Source organism: Protopterus annectens, chromosome 3.part0 (assembly GCF_019279795.1).
Source record: "Protopterus annectens isolate FY-2018-M chromosome 3.part0, PAN1.0, whole genome shotgun sequence".
Classification (NCBI taxonomy): Eukaryota; Metazoa; Chordata; order Ceratodontiformes; family Protopteridae; genus Protopterus; species Protopterus annectens.
Genome location: NC_056731.1, coordinates 1,871,112,246 through 1,871,137,912, shown reverse-complemented (window position 1 = coordinate 1,871,137,912; position 25,667 = coordinate 1,871,112,246). Strand labels below are relative to the sequence as shown.

Below are 25,667 nucleotides of genomic sequence, written 5' to 3'. Positions count from 1 at the left end.
CCTTTGCCAATATCCGAAAGCTCAGGGGTGACAGGTGCAAGCCGTCCCTAGCGAAGCAACGTGGCTTGTCGAGCATGTCATCCCAGGCTGACAGACACTGGATCCCCTTTGAATGACACCAAAATTTTAGCCAATTGTTAAAATCGATCATTTTGTCTTTATACTGTGGCATCATTCTAGGTGAGGGTAAGATGCTGCTCAAGGTCAGGGTCATACCGGCCTGGGCTACATGATCAGAGAGTTCCTCTATGTCTATTTTCATGTAGTCGAGGGAGGTACGTCTCAGGTCATTCATGCCAGCATGTACAATGACTGAGTCATATTTGTATTTGCTTTGGAGTGACCTGAGTGCTTGCGTTATCCTAGCGCCCGACAGTCAGATCACTGTGACCTTCTCTTTATTCAGCCTGGTGAGCGGGACATCAGTGTGTCTGACAATAGAGTCACCTATTACAAGAGTATCAGGTGTGTTATTCAGCCTTAAGGGCTGTGACTGCTTGGCACACTGACTTTGTGTGCTATGTGTTGTATGTGTTTTGTTTTGGGGTAGCGTTTGCTTGGATGTCTGCTTTGGAGGTCTCTGTTGCTTAGGTAGATTTTTATTTAGAGCCTCCGAGTATGTTTTTGTGTTTTTATGTGTTTGGTTCGCTGTTGTGGTGGGACTATGTGATACTGGAATTGTGTTGTGTGAGGTTACCTTCTCCTCCTATCTGGTTACACCAGTTATGAGATGAGGGAGCTCAGCCTCCAGTTTGGCTATATGGTTGCATCTCTCACATATATTTGAACCTGTTTGGAGGAGGAGAGGGTTGTCCGTGTCAATGAGACAGTTGTAACATTGCCTCAAAATTCCCAGATTCACCAGCTGGACTGGAGAGGAAACCATTGACTGACCTTTGGACATGCTAGAGTAATATAGGGAACTGAATTAAAACGGACCAATAGGGGACAAGGTAATTGTAGAGAGTATAAGAGTAAGTAGTGCTTATGGTTTATTAGTGCTAACTTGTAAGATTACTTATTTGGACCAGTGAGGGGCCTTAGAATGAGAATATGGTGTTTAATTTGTGAGCTAGAGCAGTTCTAAGGGGAAAAGTGAAGAGCAGACTTTGTGGAGCCAGGAATAGTTTAAACCCAATTAGGCGGTGCTGCCCGATGTTGTGCTATGCGCAAAAACATGCAAAACCGCACAAAAGAGGGTTTTAAGAGAGGGAGATCAAGGAGTTTGGAATTGACCCAAAATGGCCAATAAAACTACAGTTTCAAGGCAGTAACCACTCCCACAGGGGCAGGCAGGCTGCTCAATGTTTATCACTGCCACTGATGAACACAGAGACTTCCCTTTACCCCAAGCAAACAATGGCCTCCAAGAAACTTACAACCAGTTCAGAACAGCAAATCTGTAACTGAATTTTTTTAAATCTCAGAAAAGTGGGAAAAAAGCAAGATTTTTTTGTTTTTTTTGTTTTTTAAGGAAAGCAGAGGTTCACAAGTCTCAACAAGTTAGAACAGTGCAGTAAATGACCCCACACTTGAGTGCTAGGCCAGAGACAGATAAAATGCAAGTTTTAAGAAAAAAACGATTTTAAAAATAAGTGCACACGGGAAATTCAGTAATCAGCTCTAGGTTGTGTTCTAAATACGGTTACCAACACAGAAATCAAGTTTAACAAGCCAGAAAATGCTCAAAAGTAGGCGGCAATGCAGAAAACTTAACAAATAATCTGAAGCAAAATACTTAAAATCTCAAAAGTGGCTCGTTTCTTCTCTCAGCGTTTTCTCCTCCTGGTGGGTGCTTCACCAACAGCCAACAAGTCCGAAAAGATTCCAAAACCACGAGGCAATCGGGTTTTAAGAGAGGGAGATGAAGGAGTTTGGAATTAACCCAAAATGGCCAATAAAACTACAGTTTCAAGGCAGTAACCACTCCCACAGGGGCAGGCTATTCGTAAGTTTGATCAGCCTTTTGCTTCTTTTCATCCCAGTTCTTTGGGTTTGGCTGTTTCTAAGCAAACCACCTCCTCCTGGATATCTAAGGCCATTTCTTTTTGTTATTCATTTTATAGCAAGTCTCTGTCTGCTTCTGTTAGAGCTCATTCTACTTAGGCTGTTGCCTGTTCTGGTGCCTTCTTCAAGGGGTTGGACACCAATTCCATCCTTGAAGCTGCTACTTGGCCTTCAGTGTATACCTTTACTAAGCATTATAATTTGGATATGGTCTGGTGCCAAAGCAGGTTTTGTTGAAACCATTTTTTGTTAGTTTGTTGTAGACTCTTCTCAGCCTTCCACCTTCCATTCTGTTTCTTGAATGGTTTTACGCTCCCTTATTTTAGGAATACTGCAGCAGTGATATAGAAGGACATAGGACAGTTGGGTAAAATCTTACCATAACAGCAGATGTCCTTCTTTTCACATATGCAGTATTTATTCCAACCCCCTCTTGTTTATTCTGCATTTTTTCCTTCTGGATGGGCATGGACTCTTTTGTCCTATGACACTTGTTCTCTAATAGGGCAATTCAATTCTGGGTAGTTGCATCCGTATGTCCCTTTTATGCCCTGTGTTCTATGCAGGGAGCATAAATGTGATGTATAGTACAAACAAGATCATTTAATCTAATCTACTCTGGCCGAGCATTGGGCTGCCCAGGGTGGGACATCCCTTATTTTAGGAATACTGCAACGGTGAAGAGAAGAACATCTACTGTTCCAGTAAGATTTTACACAACTGTACTATCTTCAAGGAAGCAGTCACTGTAGCAGTAATCATAAAACATTAGTTTCTATGTACTAATATAGCTGATATGCTGATGAGATTCTCACTGCACGAGCCAGCTTCTCTCTTCTGCTGAAACTGTACTGACACAAGCTGCCATGAGTCCTGTACAAAGTTAAAATTGCTGTGTGCTTTCTTGTGATTTGTTAGTGTAAAACCTCTTAACAAACACACTAACTTAAAGTAGACCACTAGCAGCACCAGACATACTGCATTTAAATATTTTTAAGTAAATGAAACTATCCATGCTTGCTCATTTTCCTAATGTAGTCTAAGCAAGTTATATAGTAGATATATACCTGTATTAACATAGCTCTCAACTGTCCAGAATTTCACAGAATGTCCAGATTTTTGCTTCATATTTTTCATCTGTTCCTCTTAAAATTTGTGGTTTTCCAGCAAATCACTGAGGCTGAATTCATTAAATAATGGAATATATTTGAGCTTTAAACTTACCAAGCATTTTCTGAAGGATATTAACCCAAATCCTGTTATTCTAGCAACTTTCTAAATGTATATAACTGCAATATTTAAAATCTGCCTTATTTTTGGGCTTTTTCCCCATTATTTTATGCTTTGCCCAGATTTCTTGAGCTAAGAGGTTATGAGCTATGTGTACTAGCTAGACAGCCTGAAATATTTCATCTAGCAAGATCCTCAGTGGATATTATTAGTGCTGCAGTAACCTCTCCCTCAAAGATGTACGTTTATGTCACATATCCTTACACATCTGCACTTTTCTTCAGAAGGGCTTTGTCTGCATGCAAAATCTCAGCAGCAAATAGAGAATCCCAGGTGGCGACTAGTTACAAATTATCTGGAAGAACAGGGACACCATAGCTTGCACTAACTCAAGACCATTTAGCCAACATATACTACTTTTAAAAGGCCTGAACTTTAGTCCAACAGGTAGTTTCTAGAATATTCCCTGCATACAATTTCCTAAAGCAAATAGCTGAAGTGATGCTGACCTAGCTGTCAAAATATGCTTTAAGTATGCATTGCAGTTTTTGCTGGACTGCCCATAACAAAAAGTAACACATTGGATTAGTCATTTGGAAAAAAGTTCATTTGTCTGCTGTTTGAAACTGTTTCCTCTTATTGAAGGAAAACAAAGAACTAATACAACCACATGAACATTCAGGTTTTTTTTGCATATCTTACCCTGTCATATCTACTTGTATATTCATATTTTGAGACAAAGAGTTGTAAATCAATACACTAATTCACTCATATAGCTTTACCTTATGTGTAAAGACACGGTTTATTTTAAAGAATGCCTTACTATCATAAAAACAGTAAAAGAATAAGTGCACACCAAGACTTATAACTCAGAAATTCTCCTTGCTGAAGTGATAAGCAACTAACAAAATAGTTTTGCATGAAATGAATTTTATGCCATAAGACTCATGAAGAAGCTTTTCCAGAAAAAAAAAAAACTATACCTCGTGTAGAACATTTTATGATTATGAGGCCTACAATGTAATCCAACACTACTGAGATATTTGAGGAAATGTGAAAATGAACTGGTTGCATACATAAACTGCAGGTAAAGAATCTTAATAGAAGAATAAGGCAATTCCTTATAGCACAATTACTACTGTTATTTTAGGACCTTAGAGAAAGAAGAGAAACAATTGTTACCTCATTCCTTATCCTCAAAATGAACTGTTTCCTCTGTGCCATCTATGATTTTCTTGTAGAAAATCTTTCTGTATTTTTTTCCACTTCCTGCGATCAGTCAACCCGTTCATTCCTTCATGGGGTGTGACGCATATCTTTGTCCTTCTATTCAACAAAGCAGAAAGAAAATCTCCTCACTACTTTTAAGATGCTGAAGACCTTGCAGAAGAAGAAAGACCATTTAGAACCAAAAAAGGTCTTCCATGCTAAAGGCTTAGGGATTTGAGGTTTGGTTATAGCAGTGAACCTGAAACTGTGACAGCAAACTGTTTAAGGACATATAAAGGGTGTCAGGAGTGAGAACTACAGTTGCCCTGCCAGCTGTGAGTATCCAAAATCAGGCTTGTTCTGTATGACTTTTCTTTTAGTAGCACCTTGTGGTTCAGCAGCATTGGAACAAAAATTATGCAGAAGATGCTGGGACTATGGGGAGAATACTTGTGGGTTTTAATGAAGGAAGTACAACTTTTATTTATTTAGTTAGTTAGTTAGTTAGTTAGTTAGTTAGTTAGTTAGTTAGTTAGTCTTTGTTGACCAGGTTAGTCCCACTAGGCTAATCATCTATTTTCAGGAGAGACACAGAACTAAAGCACTGTAAAATGAAGCAAATAGGCCTGTTAACAAAAATTCCTTCAAGTGGTATGAGCCTTTGCTCTAGATGATTGTCGTTGTTGAAGTGACACCCTTACCCCATGTACAAAGATGGGAACAAATAGTTGTGGATGGATGGATTGGTGGATGGATGGAGTTACTAATTTGACTACAGTAATTTATAGACTAGGTAGAGCCATATTCCTGCTCAGAGAATCTGTCAGATGGTAATAAGATCTTATCAGATTAACCATGTGAAGAGTCAAGCAGTGGGCATTGGCCCAAACTGGAATATTCATTGCTTCTCTGCATCATCATCATCATCATCATCATGATCAACCCCTTTTTTCTATTTTTCTACATAGTTTTGGGTGTCGTGCTGCCAACATCTCTCTTGATTCAATACCACATTCCTGCCTTCTTCAACACTCATGCCTGACTGTTACAGATCTTCTCTCACACAATCCATCCACTTCTTTGTTAAATGCCCTCATTTCTTCCTGCCTTTATCCTGTCTGTCCCAAATCTTCTTCACCAGATTGTCTTCTGCTTACATTAGCCCAAATCACAGCAATCTGTTCTCCTTGATCCTTTCTGCAACTGGAGCTAGCTACTTTGACTTTTGCTCTTATGTTTTCATTTCTTTGTCCCACAATGTGCATCCTATCACCCATCTCAGGTACTTTGTTTCCATCACCTCTAGCTTCCTCATCTGTTCTGCATTTACTGCTCAGGTTTCTGTATCATGTAGTAGTACCGGTCACACCACTGTTTTATATCCCTTATGCTTCAGATTCTTTGGCATTCTTCTGTCACACACTACACCTGACACTCTATGCCAGTTGTCTGCTGCCCCTCTGATTCTAGCTTTGACCTCTTTAGACTTTCTTTCTTCTCAACCACCCCTCCCATATACTTGAAGCTGTTAACCTGTTCCACTATCTTCCCTTCTGTCTGAATACTCAGCTTCTTCTGACTTCCCCAATTTGCTGTCATTACCACTGTCTTATCTGTACTCAGTTTTATCCCGTGTGTCTTCAGTTTTCAACTCTACTCTCCTATCCTTTGCAGAAGTTCTTGTTCAGAGTCTGTCTGTAAAGCCACATCATCTGCATACAGCAACTTTGCTGATCTGTCCCTTCCAACCTGTTTGCTAATGTAGAACTTCACCAGTATGAACAGCAGTGGTCTCAGAGCTGAACCCTGATGCATGCTCACTCCCACTGGGACCCCCTCTACAAGACTAAACACTGATCGTACTTGAGTCATTCAGTCCTTGTACATAGCCTGCACAAATTCTATCAATGTTTCTGAGACTTCAAACTACCACAGAACTGCCCAAATCAACTTTCGTGGGACCCTGTCATCTTCTTTTTGTCTCACTGCAAACATTGGGTCAGTTATGCTGCATTCTGATCAGAATCCAAACTGCTCATCTCCCATCTTACTTTCTACTTCTCTGCATATCCATTTATCAATCACCATCTCCAGAGCTTTCATGCAATGTGATAGGAGTTTAATGCCTCTGTACTGCCCACAACTATGGATGTCCCCTTTGTTCTTGTACACTAGTACAAGTATGCATATCCTCCAGTCATCTGGGGTACGCCTTTCACTCCACACTGCTAAGAGTACCCTCAGGAGCCATTTCTCCCCTATCTCAACCAGCATCTTTATCACATCTTCTGTGACCTCATCTGAGTCTGCTGTGACCTCATCTGAGTCTGCTGTGACCTCATCTCAGCCTGCTGCTTTCCCTGACTTTATTTTCCTTACTGCTGTTCTTACTTCTTCTATGGTGGGCTCCTTCTCTTCTCTCATCGTAGGCTGTGTCTGGGACAGTATAGCTTCTGTGGGGTTTTCTTCATTCAGAAGCTGCTGGAAGTACTCCTTTCATCTGCCTTTGATGTCCTGTGGACTGGTGAGCAGGTTGTTGCTGGCATCCATCATGAAGGATGTCTGTCTTCCTTATCTTTCTGTCATTGTCTTGTAATAGAGAGAGTTTATTTGTGCCACCTACTGAGTCACTTTTCAGAAGCAGGAAGAGTGCATCTGATTCCCTGTTCTTTGCTACTGCAATTCCTTTCTTAGCCTCTTTGTTAGCCAACCAGTATTCCTTCCTAGCCTAGTCTGTCTTTTCTACCTCCCACTTTCTCCTGCACTCCTTACTTTTGATAACTTCCTGGACTTCTGCATTCCACCACCAGCTTTCCTTATGCACCTTATTTCCATACCTGGCTTGGTCACAAATGTCGTGTGTCCTGGCACATTCTGTTTTGAGGTGCTGCCATTCTTTTTCAACTCCACCTATTTCCTCTTTTTGTTGAGGTGCTAGAGCCCTCAGTAATTCCTTGAAATGTTGTGCGTTCTCTGTAGTCAGCTTCCAAGTCTTCAACCTGGTCTCTGTTGACCTTAGATCCTTCTCTGACCACTGCTTGCAGCTGATTGTGGCAACTGGTGATTTATGCTGCGGGCCAACTGTTTCATTGGGGATGACTTTGCAAACATTGATTCTAGCCAAGTGCCCTTTCCTTATTAGGAGGACGTCTACTCAAGTTGCATGCTGGCAACTCCTGTATGTGATCTTGTGACTGTCTCTCTTTCTGAACCACGTGTTGGCTACTATCAAGCCATTTGTCAGACAGAAGTCTAAAATGGACTCTCCTTCTTTATTCCCATTGTCCCTCCCATGTGGACCCAGGCAGCCCTGATATAATTTCCTATCTGTCTTGATATGTGCATGCAGGTCACCCATTATCAACACCAATTCCTCTTGTCCTACTTTATCTAGTTGGTCCTGCAACTGCTGGCTGAATATACTCTTTTCTTCACTATCACAACCCTGCTGTGGGGCATAGGCTGACATTATGAAAACTGCCCTATCATAGGCTGCGATTATGAATACTGCCCTATCATTGGCTGTGATTATGAATACTGCCCTATCATAGGCAGCGATTATGAATACTGCCCTATCATAGGTTGAGATTATGAAAACTGTCCTACCAACAGACTGGAGTCTGATTGCCATGAGTCTGTCACTAATTCTGATGACATACCTCACTGCTTTCTGAAGCCTCTCTCTCTCCACAATTCTCACACAATTTCTAGCTTGCCCTCCTCCTGAGTAGTAGACTCTATATCCCAAGCCAATTGACTTTGCCCTGCCATCTTGTCTCCTGAATATGTAGGATGTCAAGACTCCTCCGTACCATCATGTCATCCACTCCCAATCTCTGTCCTGTCATGAACCTACATTGAGTATAGCATTCTTAGTTCACGTCTGGTGTAGGTTGAAGTAGGCCAGGTTCTCAACCACTTGTCACCTGCAAACACTCTTGGTGATTCGGTCATGTTGACTAATGTTGCCAAATGGCTAGCCCTGTTATGGCACATAGTCTGTGACACATGTTCTAGTATCTTGAGAACACTACACACCACAATAGATGCCCAAAGTGGATGGTCTGTACAGCTCTTCCCCCACTATGGCACCGTGTAGAGTCTGCGCTGCTGCCCACAGCTCCATTCATTAGTGAGTTTGAGCTGGAAACACTCAGCATGTTTTTTTTTTTGGAGGTGGGAGGAACTCCACAGAGACACAAGGAGAACATGCAAAGTACAAATAGGCATGGGATGGAGATCAGGATCGAACCTTCTACCTTTGCATGGGAGGTAAAAACCTTAACCAATATGCTAATTGTTCTCTCATATGCTTCTCTGTATAGTCACTTAAATCTTTACTTCCATGTTTGTTGAGGTATCAGATTACAGTGGTACTGTTTTTGTTGATTTGAACTATGCATGAGATAAGAGCAATAAGGAAAGCTTTCTGGAGAAAGGAGAAATTTTTTTTCCTCTGGAGGGTCTCTCAGTCAGCAGTCATAAGCCTTGCACTTCAGAGTAGACGAACTCTCCATGCATAATGTAAGACATCTAAAGTCAGTATGTGAGAAGGAAAAAGTGGACAGAAAAGCATACAATTTGATAAGTTCAGAGGATGAAAACAATAATGTAATTTTACAGTTGATAGCATGTTTGGAATTAGTTGCTCTGATGAGTGACTCTACAGTTTGTTTGAGAATCACAGAGTCTTGCTTGAAGTACTATCAGACTGAAGGGTCTAGACCATGTTGCAATGAAGCAGTAATGGATGTTGATTAAACAGCTATACTCAGCTTGCAATCAGCCAGTTTAGTTTCCATAGGACTGGCTTATTGATATGAAGGTCAGAGAAGTCAATACTAGGCAGGAAAGGACCGTGTTCTAGTACAGAGCCAGGAAGGACACCACTGGCCACATTTTTACTTTCTGAGGAGGTTCCAGCTACTTTGAGTATGTGTACTCTGTCTGATGAAAGGTTTGCTGTCCACCTAACACACAATAGTTTATACTTAGATCTTTGAAGCTGCTGCCATTAACAACCTGAGGAATCATGTTAAAGGCTTTAGCCAGATTGCGATATGCTGTGTAAATTACATGGCCAACATCCGCAGCTTTTATAACCCTTTTATAACCTTTTAGAAAAAGTTTACTAGGTTTAGTAGGCATGACTTACCCGTGACAAAGCCAAACTGGTAAGGGTTCAAAGCAGCAAGGTTTTTCAAAGTTTGATGTAATACGTTATTTGATTTTGCAAATGAGACTAGCTATGCTAATAGGTCCCCACTCAACAGGAGTGAGGATACCTGCTGCCTGGGTGTAAGGGCATTACAATGACCATCTTCCATGCTTCAGAAACACACCAAACAGTTAGGGCTACGTTGAAAAGGTTTAGGGCAGGCTTTGATAGGACATATTTTACAACAGTGATTAAACATCCAAGAATATTATTGGGACCCATGCATGGGGTATTTTTGACTATGGACAGGGTGACTATGACTTGATCCATGGGGTTTGCTTTGTGGAACTTCTATGAATATATTCGGATTGAAATTAAAACTAAATTGATCCTTTGTGTTGGAGTGGGTATTGTCATTGTAGATTACCTCATAGCACTAGCGGGTATTGTTTCTTAGTTTTCTGACATGGCTGAAGAATGATTTGCAATTATCCTTTCTTTCTGTTAATATTTTCAGTTTGCATCTGGCTTGATCTTCCCTCAAGGCAATTTTTAGATCTTTACTGATTTATTTTATGGAATCATTTTGCTGTGCAGACTACAATTTGTTGAATGCATTTAATGATTGTTTCTTTTTGTAAATTTTATTTTTGTGTGTAGAACACCATTGTGGTTTATTTTAAAATTTCTCATTACATCTGGCCCTACTAGGAACTGCTTGCATCTTAGTAAATGAGAATAAAACTCTGAAATATAGGTGTCAGCTATGGCTGCTTAGGATGGTGGAGGTATTGTAATGTAATTTTAAAAGATCACCAAAAAGTTTCATATGATTTTATTTTTTAAAGTCCATAAACTCAGAAATGTTTGTTAAGGAGCTGATATCATTTGCAACTTTAAAAGCTAGAAGGGTAGACTATTACACTACAGCTCCATCTCACGGATTTGTTGCTGGATTCTAACATACTAATTGGCCTTTCACGATGGTTCCCTTCTTTCTCTGCTACACCAAATGAAACCTACTGAATGTGATTTCCTGCTTTCCGCTCTCTGTTTTAGGACTTAACTAGTGATTTAGCGGCCATTTTCCTTTGATACTGTTCTTTTGTACGCATGTAGATGTGGGAGCCAGTTAGCAACTTAATAGTATTCCCTAATCAGTACTCATTGAGTTGTCGTAACCATGAACTGTGCTGAAGCTTATAAGCAATAACGACTGCCATGCGCAGTCTAGTAGCTATCATACACAGCTCTACTATACTGAATGTGGCTCTGCTGAATCGACCTGTACTAAATGTTCATTTGAATCCTGTTGTAACAGCTAATGTCTGTAAGCCTGTTTTGTATGATTGCCACTCTGTTTTAATTGAATTGCTAATTCTGTTTATTGCATATGTTGCATCTCTGTAGTTATCATCTCCTGTTTGCCAACAAATTGTGATATTGCATTATTCCACTGTATTGTGTTACTTTTTTTTCTACACTGCTGTATCATTTAATACTACTCCTTTACTCCCCCCACTCATATCTCATTCACCCTATTTATCCTCCACTCATATCTTAATCATCCTATTTAACCTGCACTCAGTTTAAACCCTCACTCACCCCTGATATCTTAATTAAGAGATCTCCTCCATTTTTCTATTGTTTAATCCCCAAACATTCACACACTACCTCCATTCCCACCCACCCACATTACAATTACCTTTATACCTAACTATCCCTCCCCTTCCTGTCCTACTATCCACTACAGCTCCACTTCCTGCCACTCACCACTCCCACCTCACTAATCTGTCAATATTACCAACATCACTTCCTACACACTACCTACTCTCCCAACCCTACCATATTCTACTCTAACATGCAATATCTACTAATATCTTCTACACTACTCCTTTTTTTGTCTATCACCACCTCTTACCATTCCAATCTGTATGACCTACTCCAATGCTCTCCAACTTCTCATTCTTACAATATACCTCCAACTACTTCATCTTTTACTATCTTCCAGGATCTCTTCACTACCTCAACCACAAGCCTATTCAAACCACCCTCTTTACAGGTATTTAAACCTTCCCCTAAAGCTAAGTCACAGCTAATCAAACTCTATCTATCATTTACTACACTCTCTCCTCTCTCTAAAAAACTACTCTGCTCTGGCGATGTCCATCCCAACACTGGCCCCTCATCATCTCCCCCTCCCTCATTCTCCCCAACACCACCTCCACAGCTAACTCTAAACTGCCCCATCTCACACCTCTAATAATCATCAGTCTCAGCCACAACAATCATTCCCAGCCAAAGACTTAACCATTTACTCTCTGAATATTCAAAGCCTAACAAATAATGTGACTGAGTTGCACTCAAGGATTGCTCTCAATACCCCAAACATTATTTCCCTATCAGAAACCTGGCTTAAGCCACATATCTCACACAGTGAAATACTCCCACCTGGCTATAACATCCTCAGATCTGATAGACCTTTAAAAAAAGGAGGTGGCATAGCCATCCTCTACTCTAACGACATTAAAATCTTTCCTTACCCCTCCTCTATTCCTAACTTCCTCCCAGATGAACTCATCATTCTCAACTGCCATCTGAACCCACACAAAAAACTTGCTATAGCTTCCATCTATCTTCCTCCTGGAAACAATTTGCCATTTCTTGAAAACATCCTATCTTGTTTCTCTCACATATGAGACACTTATCCTTGGTGATGTTAACGTAGACTGGTCCAAACTCTCAACTGACTCCCCCCAACTCAGCATCCACCTTCATGGGTTCCACCAACTTATATCATCACCCACTCAATTCCATAAAAATTCAACTTCCAGCTCCATAACAGACTGGATCCTGACCAATACCCCCCACCACTACCACAATCCCACCACCTTACCCGATTCCCTTAGTGACCATCTCCCTACCTTAGACACAACCACCATACTCACAAACCCCACCTTATCAAGGACTGTCGAAAACTATCTACTTTCAACTCTTCCCACTTCAGCTCTATTCTCCACAACACAGACTGGTCCATCCTTAAACAGCTCCCCCTAAATGATGCTGTCAACACTTTCAATAACATCTTCTTGAGTACTCTAGACTCCCTAGCTCCATCTAGGAAGATCATAGTAAAATCAAATCATGCTCCCTGGCTCTCCAAAAAACTAAGTCCCTTATGAAACAAAGAGACAACACTTGGAAAGCCTGGATTAAAACTAAACAACCACCTCTTCTTCTCAAATATAGACAACTGAGGAACCTTGCAAAAAAACTTACCACTAATGACAAAAAGTCATACCACAGTTCTGCCCAGCTTAACAATAAATCCAATCCTCATAAATTTTGGTTAGCTCTCAACAACATTCTCTATCCTGGAAGTCCTGCTAATCCCTCCCCATACCCAAACTCTTCCTTTCTAGAAACTGCCACCCTCTTAAACAAACACTTTATCTCTTCAATTCAAAATCTCATAACCACTAGTCCTAACTCAACTTCTACATCTGCCCCTCCTAGTCTAACACAACTTTGTTCTCCTTTCAGCCTGTTCCCACTACTTATATCAAATCTCTACTACTTAAACTAAAACTATGCTCTCCTTCCACTGAGAAATTACCTCCTACATTTCTCAAACTTGCTGCTGACTCTATTGCCTATCCTATATCTATACTAATAAACAGATCTATTCTTGAGTCAACTGCCCCCACCCTCTGGAAATCATTCTTTACTATCCTTCTTCATAAAGGTGGAAATTCCACTGAACCTTCTAACTGCTGTCCTATTGCCATTCTATCCCCCCTCTCTAAGACACTAGAAAAATGTGTCTGCTCTCAGCTTCTCAATCACCTCCTTAACCACCACTTGCTTACCCCTACCCAACACGGATTTTGTCCCCACCACAGCACCACCACTGCCCTCCTCTCCTTCACACACACCACCACAGAGGCCCTAGACAACAAACTCATTCCTTGTCTCTTCCTAGATCTCTCCAAAGCTTTTGATACTGTCTCTCATCCTTTACTATTATCCAAACTTGCTAGCCTATACCTAACCCCCTCCTCACTTGCCTGCTTCAATAATTACCTATCTGCAGGGAATGATCTGTCAAATGGCTGTCAGCCTCCTCCCCTTTTCTTCCCATCTCTACTGGCGTTCCTCAAGGCTCCATCTTAGGACCCTGCTTGTTTAACATCTTCACCAATGATCTTTTCACCTCTTGTAAAGATTCTTCACTCATTCAGTATGCTGACAACTCCACACTTATCTCTATGTCTAATGACATTTCTGAACTACACTCCCTAACCCAACAAGCCCTACTATCCACAGAACAATGGCTTTCTCACAACCTATTGATCCTAAATCCCAAAAAGACTAAACTCCTACTTTTCCTTCCCCGTTCTCATTCTCACCATAAAACTTCCTTTAATATTACATCTTCTAATAATACAACTATCCAACCTGAAAACCACACCAAACTCGGTCATCACTGATGATGAACTAAAGTTCAATCTACACATACACCAATGTATAAAAAGAACACACCCAAAATGAGGCCTGCTTTATCAGAACAAAAGATTCTTAACTCCTGATGCTAGACTTACCCTGGGACAGGCCCTCCTCCTCCCTATCCTTCTATATGCCACCCCAGTCCTTACCAATATTCAGGCCACCATTCTTAATAAACTTCAACAAACTTACCATAAAATAGCCAGATTCATTACTAACTCCCCATACAAATCACACCACTGCACTGCCTTAAACTCTCTCCAATGGCTGGAACTTCCCCATCTATTGCTACTTTATCAATTTCACATGCTTCACTCTATCCTTTATAAACCCTCCTCCTGTCCATCTCTCTCTGGCTTAGTCTCTATATACACTCCATCCTGAACCCTCCATACTTTTAATCAACAACTACTTGACATTTACCACCCAACAAAGTCCATAGGCAAAAAACTTTATAAACACTCTGTCGCCCATGCCTGGAACAGACTTTCCCTTGACTTACGTATAATTCCACACACCTCCCACTTTAAAACTAAACTAAAAACATATTTTCTCAATTCCAAGACCTGCCCTTGTAATGACCCCACTTAGTCCCACCCACACTCTCCCTTATTAAGGACCTCACTTAGTCCCCCCTTTCACCTCTCATAAGGTATTTGCATAATTCCACACAAACAGTAGAAATATATATTTACTTTGTTTTACTACTCTACCTAATGCATTATCTCACTGTAAAATTATATGTTTCTTAATGTCTGTTTTTGGCTCCTTCAACATACTTGGAACTTTAACTTGTATGTATGTACTTAACAATTGTAAAATTTTTGCTCTGTATAATTGCTTCTCACCTCATTATGTTTGTATTAATATGATACTTTGTAATAGATATGTAATGTTGGAGCTTTTCTCCTCAGGTCTCCACTGAATATGGGCCACAAGCCCAGCTGGACAAACCCAGTTAACAAATGTCAATAAATAAATAAATAAATGTTGTTTTGACAGAGAAGATCGCTGCTTTGTCATCAAAGCTGACCAGGGATGTAGATACAATAGGTGGGGTGCAGACGGGGGATATGCCAGTTTGGACCCCTGGTGAATATGTTTACTATTTGCTCCAGGGGAAGTTATATTTATTAGGTCAATGAACTATTTGCAATGCTTACCATTAGTGATATGTCATCTCACTAATAGATGGATAACTGAAATCCCCATCATACATGTACTATGATTTATGGGCAGTTCAGCTACTACATTTAGAATGTTTTTACATTTATCAAAAGATGCAATCTGTAGCAAGCTATGATGGGTTAATTTATCTTGTTTACGGTGACAAGGACTTCAGTTTATTCTGTCTGATGGTCACTGAAGCTATTGCAAGAATCGTGTTACTCATGATATTTTTGTGCTGATGGAAAAAAATACAGTAGGGCCAAAGACTACTCCCAAAAAGTATTCTCTACAACACTTATAGGATTGGTTTTGAAAAGTTCAAACTGCTGAAATAGATAAATGACTAATTTAAGCAAGGTTTAGATTTTGCCACCACCAGGCAGCCATCTTCTAAGAAAATACTGTGATCATCTGAGATGTGAATTGTACAAATGCAGAAACTATTGATATGGTATCCCAGTTTATAAGTGAAGTGCTGTGTGCAATACAACTGATGATTGTTGTGGGTTCAAGTCATCTCGCAGTTGTATGCTTTGTCTCTGGTAGTTAATGCAGGGGATTAAAGCCCTGACTTGTTAATGTGCCACTTGCTGTGCCAAATGTACAGGGTTTGATATTTCTACCTTCATTTGCCTACTGTGTGACCTTCAACAAGTCATTTAACCAGACATCGTTTTGGGGCAACTGGACTGCATGTTTAGTAACTAGCTATGAACTAAGCACTTTGCAAGCACTCTTGCAGAAATGGATAGTCCAAAAGGAGAAATAAAAAATGGAAAATGGAACTGATTCACTTAAAATTTCAGCAAGTGCCCGTGACACAGGATAGGATCTTCCACATCCAGAAATACCATTAATGTCTGGTAGATTGTTACAGCCACTTGGTGGCAGTGAAAAGTTACCACATAGCTGGGCAGCCATAGCAAAGGTGGTAAGGGAGGCAGCTAGAAGGTGCTTGGTGTGACATCTGGACAAAGAAAGGAGGACAAGGAGACCTGGTGGTGGAATGAGGAAGTACAGGAGAGTATACAAGGGAAGAGGTTGGCGAAGAAGAAGTGGGATTGTCAGAGAGATGAAGAATGTAGACAGGAGTACAAGAAGATGAGGTGTATGGTGAAGACAGCGGTGACGAAGGCTAAGGAAATGGTGTATGGCGAGTTGTATGAAAGGTTAGACACTATGGAGGTTGAAAAGGAGTTGTACCAATTGGTTAGATGGAAGGACCGAGCTGGGAAAGATGTGCAGCAGGTAAGGGTGATAAAGGATAATGAGGGAAATGTACTCACAAGTGAGGAGAGTGTGTTGAGCAGATGGAAAGACTACTTGAGGGACTGATGAATGAAGAGAATGAGAGAGACAGAAAGTTAGATGATGTGGGGATAGTAAATCAGGAAGTGCAATGGATTAGCAAGGAGGACGTAAAGACAGCTATGAAGAGAATGAAGAATGGAAAGGCTGTTGGTCCAGATGACATACCTGTGGAAGCATGGAGGTGTTTAGGAGAAATGGCAGTGTGGTTTTTAACCTGACTGTTTAATGGAATCTTGGAAAGTGAGAGGATGCATGAGAAGTGGAGAAGTGTATTGGTACATATTTTTAAGAATAAGGGTGATGTGCAGAGCTGTAGTAAACAGATGGATAAAATTGATCAGCCACAGCATGAAGTTATGGGAAAAAGTAGTGGAAGAGAGGTTAAGAAGGGAGGTGATGATTAGTGAGCAGCAGTACAGTTTCAGGCCAGGAAAGAGCACTACAGATGCAATGTTTGCTCTGAGGCTGTTGATGAAGAAGTTTAGAGAAGGTCAGAAGGAGGTGCATTGTGTTTTTGTGGACTTAGCGAAAGCATATGACAGGGTGCCTAGACAGGAGTTGTGGTACTGTATAAGGAAGTCAGGAGTGGCAGAGAAGTATGTAAGAGTGGTACAGGATATGTACGAGGGCAGTGGTGAGGTTTTCAGTAGGAATGACGGATGCGTTCAAAGCAGAAATGGGGTTACATCATGGATCAGCTCTGAGCCCTTTTTTATTTGCAATGGAGATGGGCAGGTTGACAGATGAGATCAGACAGGAGTTCCTGTGGACTATGATGTTTGCGGATGACATTGTGATCTGTAGTGAGAGTATGGAACAGGTTGAGGAAATTCTGTAGAGGTGGATATATACTCTAGAGAAGAAAGAAATGAAGGTCAACAGGACTAAGACAGTATATGTGTGTGAATGAGAGGGAGGACAGCGGAATGAGGAGGATGCAGGAAGTAGAGTTGTTGAAAATGGATGAGTTTAAATACTTGGGATCAACAGCTCAGAGTAATGGTGAATGTGGAAGAGAGGTGAAGAGGAAAGTGCATGCAGGGTGGAGTGGGTGGACAAGAGTGTCAGGAGTGATTTGTGACAGACTAGTACCAGTAAGAGTGAAAGGGAAGGTCTACAAGTTGGTAGTGAGACCAGTTATGTTATATGGGTTGGGGATCGTGGCACCAATGAAAACACAGACGTAAGAGCTGGAGGTGGCAGAGTTAAAGATGTTAAGATTTGCATTGGGTCTAATGAGGATGGACAGGATTAGAAATGTGTATACTAGAGGGTCAGCTCAGGTTGAGGGACAACATCCTGCACTCATTGTTGACCATAAAATAAATACAATAATTGGCAATTTCTGGTACACCTACACTCCTTATACTGCATGCTTTAAGACATTTACTGGAAGATGTCACCTGTGACAGCTTATTGGCATATCTCTATCTTCATTGAGAAAAATAAAAGCCATAGAATAGTGACAATGGCAGTGTTTGACTACACCTACCTCCCATTAACACTACTGTTTGTTTCATCAATATGAAGATAAGGCCACATTACCTCTTGAAAAAGTAGGCAGGACTGGGGGTTAAGAAGAATGCCAGCTCTTACTATTATTAAGGACTATATGAGGTTTGTTCAAATAACTGTGCAGACAGCTTGTAATGCAAAACATGAGTCTGAGAGTTCTGTAGAGTATTTTTACATAACTTGGAATTCTCAGAAGAAGGTTAAGGAAGGTAGCTATAGTAAAACATTGCCCAATAATTTTGCTTTTCAGATCACAGGAATGTTGAACAGAATCCACTTTGTTTGCTGAGGTGAAGTTCAGTGTATAACCTTGTAAAATCAATGCAGTACAAGCTGTTGAACTATATTTCGGTTCTCTAAAGGTGTCTGTGGAAAGCTGTCAATAACTGTGCTTAGAGTAGAAGGTGCACTTGCCACCAAATCCTTCATTCTTACCCTCCAGAAAAAAAAGAATCAGAACTAAATCATGCAACTTAAAAAGAAAGTTTATCACAGCATAAACAATCATATGAACACCCAGTATATACAAAAGGCATAGTCCTAGAGGTACATCCATGCTTCAAGGGAGATTCAGCGTGAATAAGTAAAAGAAAGAGGGCCCACTGATAAGTAACACATTGCTGACAGCTCTCGTGGTGAGCACTTGCACATCAATACTATCTTATTTTCTCATAATTTTGAAAGGAGGTCCAAATATTGACAAAAAATTTCTGCGCAATATTAAAAAAAATGAGGGAACTAGAGCAAAATAGTTCCTTAACAAGAATGTTGTGCACAACAGCCGCGCCCAATCCCCTCCTAGAGTATATTAGTCGAAGCTACAGTACTTTTATAAAGTGGGCACAAACAACCATATATATGAAACAAAAAAACTTTCACTACAGGCACATAACTAAAATACGCATTTAAGAGAGACACACCTCTTGCGAAATAAATTTTAATTGTTTTTTCAACGATGGACAGGTTTAAACTTCTTGATTTTTGGTCTTCCATTTGATATTCTCTAATTGTTTTGTCCACTGGAAACCACTAGCAGCAGATTTTCTATTTGTGCACCCGCAGTGATTCAAAGCTTTTGAGCTCTTGTTTTTTCGCCAAGTTGTAATTATGGAGTTAATATCCGCACAAAAAAGGGTGGGCAGGGTAAAGATTATGAGCTTTTCTTTTTTTCTTCACTGCTTTGCAGCTGTGGAGTAAGAACAAACTAAAGAAGTGATGTGGGGGTGAAGTCCCCAGCTGAGGGTTCATATACGCTTTCTCCCCTGCAAACAATGCTTTTTTTTTTTTTAATCCAGTTGAAGCTTTGACCAGTTTGTTTAATTTGCCTGGAGCTTCAGTCAGTTTACTATTGATGAAAAATATGGGAAACACATTAGTTGTACTGGATGGAAGACAATGTGACTCACAGTGAAAAAATTAATATTACTAACTAGCTAACTACTTCGAGTGTCTGCTTGATTACTGGCTTATCCCCCCTAACTGCATGGAGTAAATAAGCTGATGAACAACTGGTATGCCTTGCAAATATTCTTTAGTTTGGAAGACTGAATTGGATTGCCTGGTACATATCCAGTGTTATGAATTAAATTTAGTGCTGCTTCGATTTAAAAGAAGGCACACCAGAAGATAGACAGGTATGTTAAGGCAATTCTCAGAGGACACTGTAGCAAGGAAACAGTAAATGGTTCTTTATAGTTCCCTATGAATGACTGATGCACACTCATTTGCAAAACATTGCTCTATCACAGCATAATAGGAATGTCTAATACACATCTACAAATATCAAAACCAGGGCTTTTACTAGGAGATAAGCCTTTGCACCTCATGTATGGGCTGCAACCCTATGGCCTAAAACTTACATATACTAACTTTATGGTCACACAAAAGTGGAGAAAACCATTAAAGTGGCCTGTAGCAAACACCGCTCCAACTGTGCCTCTCTACGTTTCAAGCTAGCAAGTGATTTTTAATCAGTTGCATTTGGGCAGTTAAAATTCAAAACAAGTGGTCTTTTGTCTCATGTAGGGGAACTGCTCCTTATTGCATCTCATTCCTATGAACAGCAGGTAAGGGACACAACAGCACGAAAGCCCTGAATTGTTTCCGGTAGAGGTAACAGATAAATCAGAAAGGGTTTTACAGGATAAGAATCTGAATGCTGCAGTGGAAGGTAATGTAAAAATTAAAGTGAAAATCAGTCGGACTTGCCTGGTAAACAAAAACAAACAAATAAATCATTGATAATAAAACTAATGCTCCAAACAGTCAAAGGTCAGTCTGTGCTGGCTGCGGGTTAGCCTCTTGCTTGGACATAATAGGAAAAGTAAGAGGATACTCCTACATAACTAAATAGGACAGAGCCAGTTCTGACAAAATAAAGATAATGAAGGTATTTTTATTTGTTTTAAGAGCACCGCGTAGAAGAGCTAAAACTGAGCACGTTAAATGAACAGTAATTTAGTTTATGTTGCAGTCTGATGGCCTGAGGTAGGAAATGGTAGATTTCTCAATTATATGTTTGTTGTGTAATGAAACTGTAAACACTCCAACTGAGAAGAAATGAACCACCAAGAATAATAACATGAAATCTAGTACAGAAATCTTGAGTTAATGTGCATTAAACACATTGACAATTTCATTTTATTTACTTAACTGAACTATACAAAGTAAATGAAAATGTTAACCTGGATCAGTCTACTCACTATGTAAACAAAGAAGAATTTAATAAATAAAATAATAAGAATGGACTGGCTGTACTTTTCTGAAAAAAAAAAATATTTTAAACATGACCTGAAAACGGCAACATTAGAAATTTCCAGTGAGGAACTTGTGACACACCAGAAGAAATTAAAAGTTGACCATTACAATGAATGGCCCCAGATACTGGAAGTAAGCCAGGATTAAAAAGGGGGGCTGATGGGGCTTCACTCTCTGACACCTATGTTTGAAAATAAGTTTTGATTTTGTTCCATTTTCAGTTTATTTAACACGATATCATGTGCTGCTGTCATAACAAACGCATAGGTCTTTCATACATTTCAGCACTATGTGTATGAGACCCACAATTCAAGGATCTATATCAGAAGAGCGAAAGCTGAAAACAGAGAATGCTCTTACATCGAACTTAAAAAAATGAAACCACACAATGTCGAATATATGGAACAGTGATTTTTTTTCCCAGGGAAAAAAATCGCTGCTCCAAAAAAAAAAAAAAAAAATAAAAAAAAAAAAAATAAAAAATAAAAAAAAATCACACACAAAATCAGCCCCCCAACTTAAATATACCAACTCCGAGATCGTACTACAGTGGAGGAAACAGCAAAGTCCCGAAAATGGCCTAGCAATTTTTTTTTTCCCTGGGAAAAATAATCGCTGTTCTGGCTGTTCGACATTATGTGGTTTCATTTTTTTTTAAGTTTGATATAAGAGCGTTCACTGTTTTCAGCTTTCGCTCTTCTGATATAGACCCCAATTCAATGCTGTTTGGAGGAGGAGCCTGCAGTGACAACCCAGTCACGTCAAACTGCTCTGTTGACACTAGATCCTATGCATCTGATCAAATATTAGATGCAATCCTGTCACCATCACAAGTACTAGACAGAACAGAGTTTGTTTAATTATTTATTTTACTGATTTACTAATAAAGTTAACCAACTAAGCACGGATGTCCCTTTTTTAGGACTGTCCCTCTCAAGGAATAGGTGGGCCTGTACAATACGTGAAGCAGAACGGTTGACAGGCATGAGGGTAGGAGAAAAATAGAGCCATAAAAAACTCTTTGTTGAACCTAATGGCTTAATGTTTAATAACGTTTATAATTTTTAGTTTTAGATATAACTTTTGAGGACAATGCAGTACTTACAAAGAAAATGAACTGGCCCTTTTTGTTTAGTGTTACCATCAGCTTGGGGTTAGTACCAAAATTATAACCTGATGCTTATTTTAATCTGCATGGCTGTTTTGAGTAGCTTATTACTAAAAAGGTCTATGTATCCTCGTGAAAACATTTAACAAATGAATTCCTGGATATTCAGCACACGGTCACACTGGATTAAAGATGTTTCCATCGTGCAGGTATACTAAATGAGCGGTGCTTTTTTATGTGTGCTGTTAGATAAAAAAGTAAGGAAGCAAATATCTGAATCATAAATCCTTAAAGTATAACACATTTTGAATTAAAGAAAAAAATTTTTAAATCTTTGTGCAACTTGCTTAAACTGATATCTTTGCATGACAGGTTTTCATTAACTTTAAGGAGTTTTAATTGTGCAGCTTAGTGCAACCACATATATGCAATGTGTATATTTACACATCACATATCACAAGTAGTACAAATCTGATTTAAAGAGGATGTGTATCATCACAAATTTTGTTCTGTACCTTGGCAAGAGTTCATGCTTGATGGTTTTAAGGTGCAACAAATAATTGTTTTCCTCTTCAAACTTGAAGATTTCCACCGTACTGGTACCATGAGGGTGGTTGACAACAAAGACGTACACCACATTATCTGAAAACAAAGAAGGTGCATCATAAAATGATCCTTAGAACTGTTCATGTTTCCAGCAACTTCATTATTCAAGAGACAGCATGTGATATTTCTTCAATTATTAAAACATGTTGCCCAGTATATTCCAGTGGCCCATCCAGAACAGGTATGGATGGGGGAGCTACTGTGACCAAATTCAAGTATCACCAGTCATTCAACACTAGGTAGGCCCACTTTTTAGTACACTCACTTCTCATTTTCTCTCCATGTTATTCATACTTAGAAATGTACACATGAAAGGCAGAGAACAAGTTAATTTCATGCAGACATTAAAGGCATAAGCAGAATTCATAACACTAGGTGTTAAGTTTAACTAAAAGTGATAATAATTGCTTACTTTGCTTAACTTATTTCTTGTTTTCATTTATTTATTTAACATTTGTTTACCGGGAAAGTCTAACTTGGAACAAGCCAATTTTCAGTGGAGGCGTGGGGAGAAACGCTTACACCGTCTGACTCTTCATCTTTTTCCGTCATCATTTCCCACACCCTGCTATTGGCTACTATTGCACTGAGATTGGATCCAATAATACCCTAAGCAAAAAATCTTGATGAATGGAAGAAATAAGTTGTGCTTATGGCTTAGTTTTCAAAACCAACAAAATACCTTGCCATAAATTAAAAAGACACATGCTTACAAGGATACAAACATCATATATGTTGAAAGAGTGCCTCCCTACCCCCCAACGAAGATAGTCAACCTACATGCACCCCTCTAGTCTTAAATTAGATAAAAGTGAAATTAAATATAGCTACAGTCACATATTTTACATTTCTGCTGTCATGCTATGAACATGCCTCCTTACCCCCAACCAAAAAGAAGCAACATCCTGTGCCTCTGATGTCAAACTGAGATAAAAAAACAAGCAAAATGCCAAATAACATATTTGAACTTGATGATTTAAGGTACCTTGCCTTCTTACCCATGCTCCTAAAAGATCAACACCTGTGCATATGTCTGTTTGCATGTGTATTCTAACATGTTGTGCCTACCCAATACACTGTCTCTAGATAAGCTATAGCAATTTTCTGTGCAAACCTCAGAGGACTGACTGTGAGGAAAAGTAAAGAAAAAAATGACCACACTATCCCCAGCCCACACATAAGCTATAGCAACCTTTTGAGTACATCTGTAAGCAAGACCAGTTTAGTCTGGGTGAGACCCAGTGCAGAGACTGAAGATGAGGGTCCCCCTACTAAGCCTGTGTCAGAATTACCTAATACAGCTGGGTATGTGGGAGTTGCAAGCCCCCAGAAGCTCTGCTCTGAGGGTCTAAATGTTCTTTTTAGCATTTTTTGCCTTATTTTTGAAAGATAAATACTTAACTATTTTACTGCCATCCAGAAGAGTTATTTATGTGTCCCCAAGATACTCGCGCATGCCCACAGACACACGCGCACTCACTAGCCGCTGACAGTACATGCTTATTTACCGGAAAATTACAGGAACACCAATTCACCTATGGCATGTCTGTGGAGCGTTGGCAGAAACTAGAGCACCTGTATAAAACCCACACAGGGACAGAAAGAACATGCAGACACCACACATAAGGAGCCACAGCCAAGAGCCCAACTAGAGAACTAAGAGCTGTGACATGACAACACTACTGACTATACCACTCTACCAGTGATTGGATGCTTTCATATAAATCCTGCTTGGATCTCCAAAGGCAAAAACTTGCTGTGTACAGTGCTGAAGGATATGAAGTCTGAAACTTAAATATATGTAAATATTTACTGACATTTAGTTATCAGAAAACTATACATTTTACAAGAAACAGACTAAAATATGAGGCAAAATTAGTCACAGTCTGCAAAATTAGAGACAGCTGAGAGCTCTGAATATATCTTAACACTGTAACTTACACAACTATCGTAAAAAAATCCAATTTTCTTCAAACAAATACATATATTAGTGCTACAAAAACACAGATTAATAACTGTATAAAATGAGTAATCATCAACAGGTCAGCTCCATTCGCAGAAGGTCTCCCTCACCAAGCAGATACAGCCACTTTGGTGACTGTGTATTCCTCAGATGTCTGACTGTGATAAAAACAATGGTTACATAAATGTGCATTTGTCTCATGCAAGCAATTGACATAGCTTGTATTGCAGCTTATTTCACTCAAATAAACTTAAGTCCTACAAAACCAGAATTGCAAAAGCGAAGAGGGAGAATTCATTTCATCCGCAGACATCCCCCATACCAAGTGTCTGCAAACAGTACCCGGTTTGACCTTACCAAGACAAAAACAAGTACTGGCCACATTAATGCATTTTTATTTCACAAAAGCAGTAGCCCCAGCTTGTATTCCAGCTTGCTTCACCAAGTAAACATTAGTCCTCCAAAACAAGAATTAAAACACCAAACAGTAGGGCTAGTCATTTCATCCACAGACAACCCTCATACCCATTTCTTCTGAAAGTAATTTGTTTGGCCTTGTCACAATAAAATCCTCTGTGTTCCAAAAAGTGTTTGTAATCCTCTGTGTTCCAAAAAGTGTTTGTAATCCTCTGTGTTCCAAAAAGTGTTTGCAATCCTCTGTGTTCTAAAAAGTGTTTGTAATCCTCTGTGTTCCAAAAAGCATTTGTAATCCTCTGTGTTACAAAAAGCGTTTGTAATCCTCTGTGTTCCAAAAAGCGTTTGTAATCCTCTGTGTTCTAAAAAGTGTTTGTAATCCTCTGTGTTCCAAAAAGCGTTTGTAATCCTCTGTGTTCCAAAACGTGTTTGCTAATGAATGAAGAGTAACAGAAAATGTGAGGCTTGAACAAAATATCTAAGGAACAGAGGCTGATGGATTGCATGCATAACCTAGAGGAAAGGACTTGGTCACAATGAGATCTCTTCAAACAGAAATGTCACCGAGTTTCTGCTGTATATAAAATATAAGCGAATCAATAAAAAGAAAAAAAAGAGAGAGAATCAGACTACTATGCCCAGCACATTCCTATAATTGTATACATGCTTGCAAAGACATAATCAAGATTTTTCTTAGTATTAAACTTTTCAGA

At 39.6% G+C, this 25,667-nt stretch overlaps 1 protein-coding gene across 1 annotated transcript in view; it reads right to left on the bottom strand.

Moving 5' to 3' along the window:
- The window catches only part of LOC122797138 (serum paraoxonase/arylesterase 2-like), a 610,903-nt gene that overhangs the window by 162,616 nt on the left and 422,620 nt on the right, over positions 1-25,667 (bottom strand). The window contains exon 5 of the mRNA XM_044065937.1: positions 22,487-22,613. Coding sequence (XP_043921872.1) covers positions 22,487-22,613 — 127 coding nt within the window. The remainder of the gene's footprint in view (positions 1-22,486; positions 22,614-25,667) is intronic.